Source organism: Copadichromis virginalis, linkage group LG17 (assembly GCF_057382275.1).
Source record: "Copadichromis virginalis isolate Kocher_CV1m ecotype Utaka linkage group LG17, C_Virginalis_male_GT1.1, whole genome shotgun sequence".
Lineage (NCBI taxonomy): Eukaryota > Metazoa > Chordata > Actinopteri > Cichliformes > Cichlidae > Copadichromis > Copadichromis virginalis.
This window is the reverse complement of record NC_140634.1, coordinates 33,708,053-33,719,245: the sequence shown is the minus strand read 5'-3', so window position 1 is coordinate 33,719,245 and position 11,193 is coordinate 33,708,053. Positions and strand designations below refer to the sequence as shown.

Below are 11,193 nucleotides of genomic sequence, written 5' to 3'. Positions count from 1 at the left end.
CCCTTTAATTTCACAATATCTGACTTGGCCCCTCTGGGGCCTAAGTGAAATGATCAATGTCCAAAATTAAACAGTAATTGCCAGCCCCATAATGAAAATGGACCCCTAATAGATATTTTTCATCAGCGGAACCTGCAGTGCAGGATGCAATTACCTGGAGTGTTTACAAGCCATTTCAGCACCATTTTTTGCATTTCCAGGCATCAAGGCTAAGGTCATTATTTAACGGAATGAGTTTTAGGTGGAAAAATATCCACATTGATGTCTGAATCACACAAAATTGTATTATTCAGTTCATCAGTGTAGATGGAGACATTGCCAGCACATTGAAATTATAACCTTTGCAAGAGAAATACCACTCAATTTGAGAATAAATATATCTTTGCCTTGTTGTCTTTATTAGGTTTGGTTTGAAACTGTAATGTTAATTAGCTTTTTTTTTTAATAGTTTCCATTTGACTCTAGGAAAATATGATGATTATGAATACTTATTTAGAAGTGGCAAATTTCTTGCACATGCATATAAATTCAAAAGAAAATGTTAATTTGCTCCATGTTCAGTGCTGCTGCAAATCAATGTGACCTTAAAACTGAGAGAAAGGGTCAAACTGCTATGTCATTTGTGACTGGAAGGCTCAGTATAAGGGCATTCATTATCCCAGAGTGGTTTGCCATTACTCCATATGGGAGTTGCATATATTACATATGAAATTCAGTGGTATTCCTCTTTAACACAGAGTGAGGAAAAAACTGCAAGGGTATGCGCCCAGAGTTACATCCATGGAGATTATCCCCATTAAATGTCAAAGACACTTCATATTCAGTGACAAGTTTTAGCATACAGCATATTCTCTTTTGGCAAGCTGTTCCAAGGACTCAAATGACAGAAAAGATTGGGTTTGAAGAGGCAAACTTTAAAAATTTTTTCATGTGCACATGAGCAGTGGCTTTAAAATGCTAACCAGTCAGACGCCTGATGGTATAAGATGAGAAATTACATTTTAGAGAAAGAAATGTACATTTTCTTTATTTTTCTTTATTTTATTTTTTTTACTTCAGAATCTCTAAATCTGACCAGTCAACATTTCGCAACCCAATGACAGGGATAAATGCAAATTTTGCAAAATGGAAACTTTTTATTTTCAAAAAGCAACAGATTACACAGTTAACTTTCAGCAAATGCAATCCTAACTGAAACTGTACTCACATTCGGGACTTCAAAATGAAAAGACTCACATACTTACACACAATCTATCTATAATATACAAAAAGAATACATAATAAATATTAAAATGGCCACAAGAGAAAAAAGTAAGTCACTGAAAACAATCAGTAGAGAGCAAATGTAGGGAAAGTAGAAACAAGACGGTGTGCCTTAAATGTCTCTCTTTTTTTTTTTTCTTTTACATTTTTTACAAATTGTGCAAGATTTCATACTAAGGCTCTGGTCTTGAAGTGACTGTTGTCTGATCCACACACACACACACACACACACACAGAAACACACACAGAATCACACACTCTCCCTGTGCTCTGAGCACTCTGTGGGGTGTAGCAAACCATTGCAGAATAAAAATGGGCTGCTCAGTGTATGGCCTGTGATGCACATGGGAGTGGACCAGCTTTTAAAAATGAACATGCACTTCACGCTAATGTGAAAAATAGGAAGAAGAAAAGAAAAAACTCCCCTTGCACCTAAAGGGGGAAAAAAAGAAAAAAAGAAGAAGAAGAAGAAAACTTTTCAGGAGTGATTGAAAAATAAACCCCAGAAACATGACAATATCATAACCATTAAGGCAAGAACACCCGGAGTGGCATCAGCAATACTGTAACAATGTGATAGTGTTTAGGTACATGAATATGATGAAACATTTAACTACTTCTTCAATGTCTTTTTTAAGCACAAGGTTGTTTTCAAAAGCAACTTTTTTTTAAAATTCCAAACATCACTTCATCTTTTTTTTCCTCTGTTTTTTTTTTTTGGTTTTTTTTTTGTTTTTTTTTGTAAAATGTGTTAGGAAAATAACAATGCCAGACACTAGGGACATATGGATAAAACTACAAGAAATCCTTTCTAGATTTTAAGTTGCAACTTCAAAACCACACATTGTAAATCCCCCATCATTAAGCCCCCTGCCCGGTAAATGAAAGAGATATCACTTACATTAAAACCATTTTATCCTCTTGTGATGGTGTAATCCAACAGTTTTTGCTCTACTTACAGCGGTTGTGTAGTCTGTTGCAAATTAAAGCATTCATTGTTTAGTTTGGAGGGAGAGGGGGGGAGAAGGAAAAAACAACAAAAAAGTTGTCCTTGCAATGCAACTGTCGACCCCCCCCCCAAAAAAGCATCTTTACATCTTCTTTTTAGTGCAACTCTTAAAATGTAAAACATTTCCAGTGATTCCTTGAGAGGTATCATTTCTTTGTTTTGTGTTATTATTTTTTTTCTTTTTCTTTTCATACTTACGTATTTCACACCTCACAGAATAACGTGTCTTCAAAATATCCCAAGCAAGACGTCTTGTTTTCACTGTTTTGTCAAATCGCTCTCTCTTTTTTTTTCTTTCAACTTTTTGCATCTCTGCATTGGCATGGCCTTCCACAATGTCTGTTTACTAGAACATAAACACAGGAGGTGATCCATTCCCCCTGCGTTATTCCCATTCCCTTCAGCCTCCGTGTGTGATACGATTTAGATTCAATCACCCCAGCACAGCCACGTGATTGGCAGTCCACCTTCAACCTCTGTAAAGAAGGGCCAGGAGAAGGAGGAACAGGAGGAAACTGGAGGATGAAGAGAAGGGAGATAGAAAGAGAGAGTACGCTGTACAATGGGAGCAAACCCAGATCAAGATCAATCAGGGCAATAGAGACATAGATGAGAAAAAAACCCTCATATAACACAGTAGGGTTCCCTTGGTAACCTGGATTTTCTGCAGTAGAGGAGTGTGGTGCTGAAGCAACGCCGAAGCTCTCTGTTAGAGAAGATGCAGATGAAAGGATTGACCCCAGCCTGGGCAAAGCTCATCCACACGGCTGCTGTCAGGTAGCCTCCAGGGACAACGGGGCCCCTTGCAAACACCCGCCAGTAGCAGGCAACCAGGTAGGGCCCCCACAGTGCCAGGAAGAAAAACGTCATGATGTAGAACATCCTACTAATCCTCTTCTCGGTTTTGAATTCATCCAATACCAGTAGACGCCTGCGGCCCGCTGCATTGCTGTTCTGCCGGATGCCCAGCAAAGTAGGTGGGGTGGGGCCTCTTCCAAATCCAGCCAGCCAATTAGCTGCCGCTTGCCCGCTGGCACCTGGGCCGTGGAAGGTCCAGTTCTGGCTGACGGCAGGCACGAACTGGACGGGCTTCATCTTTCGACGGTCGTGGACGAAAAAGATGAGCTTGAGGTAAACCAGTTGTGTGGCCAGGAGGATGAGCGCCAGCAGAAGCATGAAGCCCAGCGAATCATTTGCCCTGAAGGAACGGTGCTGGAATGTGCACTGGTCCTCCTCCCGGATAAAAGAGTACGTCCCTACATCTAGCACCGGAGGGAACGCCATAGCCACAGACAACGTCCACACCATGCAGATGACAGCCAAACACGTCCAGAAAGTCAGCCTCTTGGTGTAGAAACGGTGGTGCGCGATGGCCAGGTAACGGGTGACACTGACACAGAACAGCATGAAAGCCGTGTGGAAACAGGAGAGCACACCCAGGAAGGCGATCACTTTGCAGGTCAACGTGCCGTAGGTCCAGGCAGACCCATTCTTGACTGAGGTGAAGACAAAAGGGAAGCAGATGGCGGAGCGCAGGATGTCAGAGGCGCACAGGTCCAACAGGAAATAGTAGGGCGCTCGGTGCAGGCTCTTGTCTTTGACCAGCAGGATGGAGATCAGGAGGTTTCCGACCACACCGACTCCAATGATAAAACCCAGAGAGGTCAGTTTGAGGAACGTGGTGAGAGGAGAGACATTCTGCAAGATGTTGTGGTCCCCTGCATGGCTATAGTTCGCCATAGATGGAGGAGGGATCATAAAGATAGCGGAATAGCTTCAGCCAAGTATCATGATCTAGAGGTGGCAGGGGGAGGCGTTAGATCCATTTGGCGGTGTGCTTTGAAGAGGTTTCCAGGCGTATAGGCAACCTCTCCTCTAAGGCATCCTTTGTTCCTTTGTCTCATCACACCTAAAAAAAAAAAATCCCTGAAAAATACGTTCATCCCATCAACATTCAGTCCCATACAAGAGTTAAATTACACCTGTACCATTTATACTCCCATGAACATAATTTTCCTTTGCCCTGACGATTATTTAATGATTTACTTTTTAGCATTTTGAGTGGCTCAGTGCAGAACTCTGCCTCAGCCTGAATACTTTGTCTACTGAGAATCACACAGACAGTAAGCGAGCTCGATCCGACTAAAGCATCAATGCGTTAGACTAACAGAATATTCTTTCACGTCGCTTCCTGAACAAAAGCAGCACAAAGCCAAGAAAGCACAGTTGAGGCTTCATTAACAAACGACTGAGTTTTCTTCTTTTTTTCTGTCGTCTGTCGGAAATAAACGAGTGGCAAACACACACACACACGCAAACAGATCTAGGCTTGGATTTTTTTTTCTTTTTTTACATTTTCAGCGCACTGTGAAACATTAAGACAAATGCAGTCCAAAAATAAGCTCTTCTTGATCACACCCTACAGAAGAGAGGAAGGCTCCCTGGATCGGTGGATGCCTCGAATAAACTCACCCCAACCCTTTATGCGTTGTGGTAAATCGACTGGTAAAGGGTGCATACAGTACGCGATAAAGCGCCCCCCCCCCCCCCCCCCTTTTTTTTTCTTTCTTGTCTGACTAAAGGTTAACTGGATTAACGGGTCTAACGTTAATAAGCGGTGTTCTCATTAGGGCTTCTATGGAGCCAGCCTCCATTTTTTCCCCCAGATCATCCTTTATGTTACTAATTACAAAGAGTTAAGCGAACATAACGCGTAACACCCGCTCTGTGAGCCACATCGGCGTAATTCTTTTTGCAATGCGCGGATGCGATAATCAGTAGGGCTGGGTTGAAAAAAGGATGGGTAAAATGGCACTAACAAAGCCCGTTGGTAAAAAAAAAAAAATATTATGGCGAGCTCAATTCCATATGTATATATATATTTGGTGGGGGAAAAATTGCATAACATATGCTCCATTTCGTTAATAAGTACGCTTGTGTCTACTTACGCATTTAAATGTGTCCTCCGTGAGTCGAGTGGTCTCTCTCTTTTTAAATGCGCGTTTGAATCCGATAGAATTTAGTTAAACACGGAGCAGAATTAAATAATCGCCTTTGCGTCCCAGTCGGCCGGATGAAGCACAACGGTGTAGCGGATCCGCATGTCCATTATACTAGAATATTTTCCAAGTCTCCGCTATGGTTTGGCTGGAATCGCATCCACCACACAAGACAAGGCCAAAAGAGAAAAAAAAGATGAGAGAACGAGAGAGACAGTCGACCATAAGATCAACCAAAACCCTACCTGTTGACAATCCAATTTCGTGTCCCTCCTGATCGCTATTTACATTGCACAAATCGTGCTTTTCGCCGTTTTAAAAAGCCTGCTTTGTTGCCTGCCCCCTTTTTTTCTGCCTCCACCGTGAATATCCTACAGTAAACGGAACCCACTGCGCATGCGCCCTGCATCCCCTATTTGTGATCCAAGACGCGTCTTGTCTCTTGTTGCAGCAGCGGCGGCGGCGGTTAACAGCGTCTCTCTCTCACGGTAACATCTGCTCAGCGGTGCCTGCTGCTGCTGCTGGCCGGTAACGCGTTACAGCCACAGCTACCCCCCCTCCTCTCCTCTCCCCTCCCCCGCCAGGCGGGTTCCCCTGGTAACGCGCAGAGTAACGGATCGTCAAGTGTCTACTAAACTAGATTCTTTTTTTAAGGATTAATTCACATCAGCTTCTTTAGAATAAAACGTGTTTTTTACGTAAAAAAATAATAAAATGCACCAGGGTTTTTTTTTCTTTTTTCTTTTTAATTCTTATTATTTTAATTTCAACCCAATTTGACCCTTTTCTGGATTCAGACCACAGCATTGCTTGATCCTGTTTGCAGACACAGTGCAGCTTTGCAGTGGTCGTCATCCTCACTGAGGGAGCATGATAAATTCATAGGATATTTGATTTCTCAACCATGTATGGGGACATGTGATGCCATGAGAAGTCTTACAACTGAATATTGTGCACAGCTGGAGACTTACATACTTGCATGCTTCAAACATACAAAAATCCTTGGTGTTGGAATCATGAATGAATAATTACCATAACATAAAGGAAGCATGTTGCTATTGGTAACTGATACAAACTCTGTACAATAGGGATATCTGTGGAGTGGGGGGAGTTTTTAACCCTTTATGGAGCAGTCACATTTCCTTTAAACCACACATCACACGTGTGGTAACTTATCTACCATTACTACATGGACATATTTACATTAAGCTACAGGCAAAGTTTACTTCTTGCCTTTAAAAGAAATTAATGACATTTGCTAAAGGGCATTCATTTTTATAAGGTCCCATTTCACTGCATAATAAACTAATTTAATAACCTAATAATTTAAACTGTTGGCTGTATACGGTGGTAAAGCTAGTTTACATCACTAGTTTATTCCAAAATGAATTTAATATATATACACACATAATGCTATATATTATTATAAGAGGTGTCATGGTGGTTAGCATTGTCACAACAAGAAGGTCCTGGGTAGAAAATGGACTGATGGTGTGACATACTACATAAACAATCAGCCTCATTTTATTTATAGTGTACATATCTTCATATATGAAAATTAAGGGGCAGTTTTCAACAGCATGCCACAGTTTTTCTTCATGATAAAGAAATCTGTCAGCATGACTCTTTGGACTTCCATTGTTACTGTTGACCCACTAAAATTTCTATAGTACATTTAATTACTTGGTGTCACATGGAAGGTCATTTGGGAGTTTTCTACAAGTAGGAAAAGCTGTAAAACTTCTAAAAATACAAATATAAGTCCAAAATCTATGAAGATTGAAGCCTTTGCTGGGCCAACTCTGCTCCCCTGGGCCTTGTATTTAACATCCCTGCACTAAACTTTCAACACACTTCAAATATATGTTACAGCATGGAGTGACAGGCACGCCAGAGCAGTAATACAGGCTGCAGACGACAGATTGCAATGTTTACTCTCCGATCTGCTAACCGGTTCATTTAGTGGAGGATCTGTTCAACCTGAATGCAATGAAGCACCGTCTCCACACACGAACATAAGTTGTTAAGTGTCGCGTTTATTCTACATGTTTAATTAGCAACAGTGACAAAACTGCAAAACACACTCCAATCATGTGACACTGCGCTTCCAACAGTGACAGTCACTATAAGCGCAACGCGTCAGGAAATCGCCTCGACAGATGGAAAATATGCGCGAAAATGTACATAGTGTGGGCATCTTAGGGAGCCTGCTACAGCTGCAGAAGTCTGTTCATAGGGAAGGCAACAGTGTTTTTGCTCATTAATAATAATCATGTCAGCAGTGCAACGAGCAACAGTTCCTGTTTGCTTCCTGGATGTTACGCTCCACCTTCTTCAACTCCGCGTGGTCCTCGTTGAACTTTCCGCATTAATCCCAGTAAGGCACGTTTCTTATCAGTCTTTAAGACACAAAGCCTGTGCCACAAAAGTCCACGAGTGATCACGCAAAATTGGTATTATAATGTGGTGGTTGGTAGCAGGTAGCAGCTGGAGAATCCCGTCTCGTCAGCGTCACAGCTGTCCGTTCCGCCTCCGCGCGTACCAGCCGAGGCAGGCACAGAAACCCACCACCGTGAGGATGGTGCACAGCAGCAGGGCCAGACCGTCCCCGGCATCGTAAGCCTCTGCCGGGGGGATCAGGGAGAAAAACAACAGCCCGACCATCAACGCGGCGCTTGGAAGTTCAAGTTTGGGAGCCATGTTTCGCTTTTTCCGCGGTTGCAGTTTACTTTCCGGAAGCGGGAGTGCCTGCGTCAAAGTCAGATGACAGATTCGGAGCGGCCGGACTTCCTGGTGCGCTCAGCCAATTGCAGAACTGCTTAAACTTAGGCTGATGTTCCCTCCCCACTCCCTCATACCCGCGGAGATTCATGCATTTGCACAAAAACATGATTCCAAAACTCGTTTTTTCTTTCTTCCTCTCTCTGTCAGAGAGGCAAACAGATCCCGAATTCTAAAACTCTCATAGTTATGCTGTAATTAGTGAATTTGCGACATTGTTCTCCTTATTAGTGATGATTAGGCTAACAGGTTGTCAGAAACAAAGTACCTTAGATCAATCTGAGGCTTGTTATTCTTCTTGAAGACAAGACACAAGCACATTGGATATCCATGCATGCTGATCATGGGAAAAACAAAACAATCCCACTGGAATCACATACAGAGAATTTAAACTTTCCTCATCCGTTTTCACTTTTTCACTCTGGGCTTCAAAAAATATTCCACACTTATCTCCAAGTCCAGCCTGGCTGCTTGATTTGCCTCACTACTCCCCCGATCTCCCTGAACATGTGAAATTGCTTCATATCGGCCGTGTTGCGGTGACTAAACAAGCCAGCATCTCAGCTCATGCTACAAATTGTTTGGCTTGTAAGAACCGTTGGAGGGGGGTGGGGGGTTACAGGGTCCATAACCGTCTGTGTGTGCTCTCCCGAGGCACTCTGCCTGTAATTTAATTAGCGCACAGGAGCCAAAGTAAAATATTGACCTTGTAAGGCTGCCATACCGCTGTACCTGCTGGTATCTGAGTGAAGAGATGAATGGGCACAAGTTCCCCTCGGTGCACTCTTCTTGCTTTCACATTGCACGCTCTCTCACCTGCTCCTGCTGTCTGTTTGGCAGTCTGTTTCGCACACACGCATACAAACTTTGTGAGTCCTGTCTGATCTCTGCCGCTGCCTTCAGCAGACCACACGGCAATTAAAAGTTACAGATTCACATCTGAATCTGCTGTTCGTTTGCTCAATCCTCTAACACATATGATCTATGTTGAGTAGACGCAGTTCTTTCCCCTGGATTCAACTGATAATTGATCGATAGGAGGGTTACAAAATATCCAGAAATGAGTGTTCAACTAACGAGCTACAACAAAATCTCCCTTGTATGGTTTGCATTGCAACGCACTGGTCAGAAACAGGAGGCCCTTAAAGTCTTTTTTTGTTTTCTTTTGTACAGCACTTTGTGATCAATATCTTGAAAGGTGCTATACAAATGAAGTTTCACTTACTTAAATATTGTAATAGTTAAAAAGCATGGATAAGATAGATGTCTCGATCTAGTTCAGTGCACACAGTCACAATCATTTATAATCTGTTGACTTGACAGTTGTCCAGATCACGATAGCCAAACCTTTCAGCAATCATACCCTGTGTAAGCCACAGGATGTGATTGCTGAAAAGTTTGGCCTTGTGCAGAGTGCTGTACCTAAGCATATTAATCAAAATGTGACTGGAAGGGAAAAGTGTGGCAGGAAAAGGTGCACACGCATCAGGGATTTGGCGCAGCCTTGAGAAAAGTTGATTCAAAAACTTGGGGGAGCTTCACAAAGTAGGGAAGACATGCATCTATGGGAAAGGGGTTACAGCTGTCGCATTCCTAATCAAACCACCCCGAACCAGCGACGACATCAGAAAGTAAATGACATAAAAGTAAACACTGCAATTTGAAAATCTGGAGGAAGAGAGGAGAGACACAGAATCCAAGGGTTTTGAGGTCCAGCGTGAAGTTCCTGCAGTCTATGCTGATTTAGGTCACCTTGTCATCTGCTGGTGTTGGTGGCGGTTTGTCCACTGTGGTTTATCAAGTCCAGACTTCAGCTTTCTACCAGGAGATTGCAGAGCACTTCGTACTGCTATTGGCTCACGCGCTTTATGGAGATGTTAATTTCCGTTTCCAGCTGGGCTTCCTTCCCACATTACCAACACTACCACCTCATCATCTTATCTTATTGATTGGCCAGCCAACTTGTCTGATGTTAATCCCACTGGAAATCTATAAGCTGCTGTAAAGAGGAAGAAACACTCAACCCAAAAATGTGGACGGGCTAAAAGCTGCTGTGCTACAAGCTAATCACCTCCATACCACACTCCACTGATGATGAACATGATTTCCAGAAGTTAGACATCTCTCTGTTGTAAATCCTTCTTCACTGATCTCGGAACTTTGCATGTAATAACTATAGAATGTATGAATTTTGAATACAGTCAGAAAAAACTTTTATAACAATGCTGTTGATTTTGTGTCTTGTATCAACATCGGCTGGGCAATGCAGTGCTGGTCAGCTTTCGTGGTGCTGATTGCAACACATTTTAATCCTGCAACTTTAGTTATTGAACTTCTAGTTATTCTTGGTCTTACTATTGTTATTATTGGTCTTAGACTACGTCCACATGTACACGGATATTTTTGAAAACGCAGCTTTTTCTATGTGTTTGGGCCTTTCGTCCACACAGAAGATGGCTTTTTGGATCACTAATAAACTGAGATTTTCAAAAACTCAGTTTTTGCGTTTACGTGTGGACGAGGTAAAGGAGATTTAGTCACGCAATGTCAAAGATGTGTGCCTGTTTTGAGGTCATGCTGTGCTGATGTTACTGTTTGCATGAGAGGAATTTCTACAATGGCGGACATAGACAAAATACTTGTGCTGTTAATCTTACTATCTGCAGTTTTTACATGCTCACGTATACACACACAGTTACTGTCCCTCCATTTAGAAAGAAAGAGGCGTCCGACTGAACTTTGGATGTGACTTCTACATTCAGCGCAGACACTAACAACCCAAATCCCGATGCAAATGTCGTCATCGGTTTTGAATAAATGTAATTTTTTCAAATTAAATTTATGCATGCTGTATGCATTTTGTCCATTCCTAGGTTGTGAGTCTACACCAGCCATATCTCACAGCGCTATGATTTATGATTATGAATCACTCACACTAATGTAAAATTTAAATTTTTTTTAATTGAATAAACTCTGGCCAAAGGAGCCAGTGAGACAAAATCCAAAATACTGTCTTTAGTTATTAACACTTGAAATGATGAAGGCGCTTGAAAAGTAACACAAAATTAGCTGCCTTTCCCAAAAAACACAAAAAACTTTTGAGAAGTACTTCAGGTTTTGTGAGTGTACAAAACCCTGTTT

At 42.1% G+C, this 11,193-nt stretch overlaps 2 protein-coding genes across 5 annotated transcripts; both read right to left on the bottom strand.

The window, feature by feature from the left end:
* Positions 1 to 1,129: 1,129 nt before the first annotated feature.
* On the bottom strand, positions 1,130 to 5,797 carry gpr85 (G protein-coupled receptor 85). 4 transcript variants are annotated; one of them, XM_085436684.1, is made up of 2 exons: positions 5,221 to 5,797; positions 1,130 to 4,198 (listed from the first exon to the last, which is right to left on the bottom strand). In XM_085436684.1, the coding sequence occupies exon 2, from the start codon at positions 4,028 to 4,030 to the stop codon at positions 2,897 to 2,899; it is 1,134 nt and encodes a 377-aa protein (XP_085292810.1). In that variant the 5' UTR covers positions 4,031 to 4,198; positions 5,221 to 5,797; the 3' UTR covers positions 1,130 to 2,896. The 4 variants fall into 4 exon arrangements, with proteins under 4 accessions (XP_085292810.1, XP_085292811.1, XP_085292813.1 ...); XM_085436685.1 differs by having other exon boundaries at positions 1,130 to 4,181; XM_085436687.1 differs by having other exon boundaries at positions 5,517 to 5,797.
* Positions 5,798 to 7,287: 1,490 nt separating this feature from the next.
* Positions 7,288 to 8,056, bottom strand: LOC146689777 (small integral membrane protein 30). Its single transcript, XM_085436678.1, has one exon. The coding sequence runs from the start codon at positions 7,969 to 7,971 to the stop codon at positions 7,783 to 7,785; it is 189 nt and encodes a 62-aa protein (XP_085292804.1). The 5' UTR covers positions 7,972 to 8,056; the 3' UTR covers positions 7,288 to 7,782.
* Between the last annotated feature and the right edge of the window lie 3,137 nt (positions 8,057 to 11,193).

Excerpts from the sequence above, each read along its gene's own strand:
- gpr85 (XM_085436684.1), bottom strand. The coding sequence starts at position 4,030 with ATGATCCCTCCTCCATCTATGGCGAACTATAGCCATGCAGGGGACCAC.
- LOC146689777 (XM_085436678.1), bottom strand. The coding sequence starts at position 7,971 with ATGGCTCCCAAACTTGAACTTCCAAGCGCCGCGTTGATGGTCGGGCTG.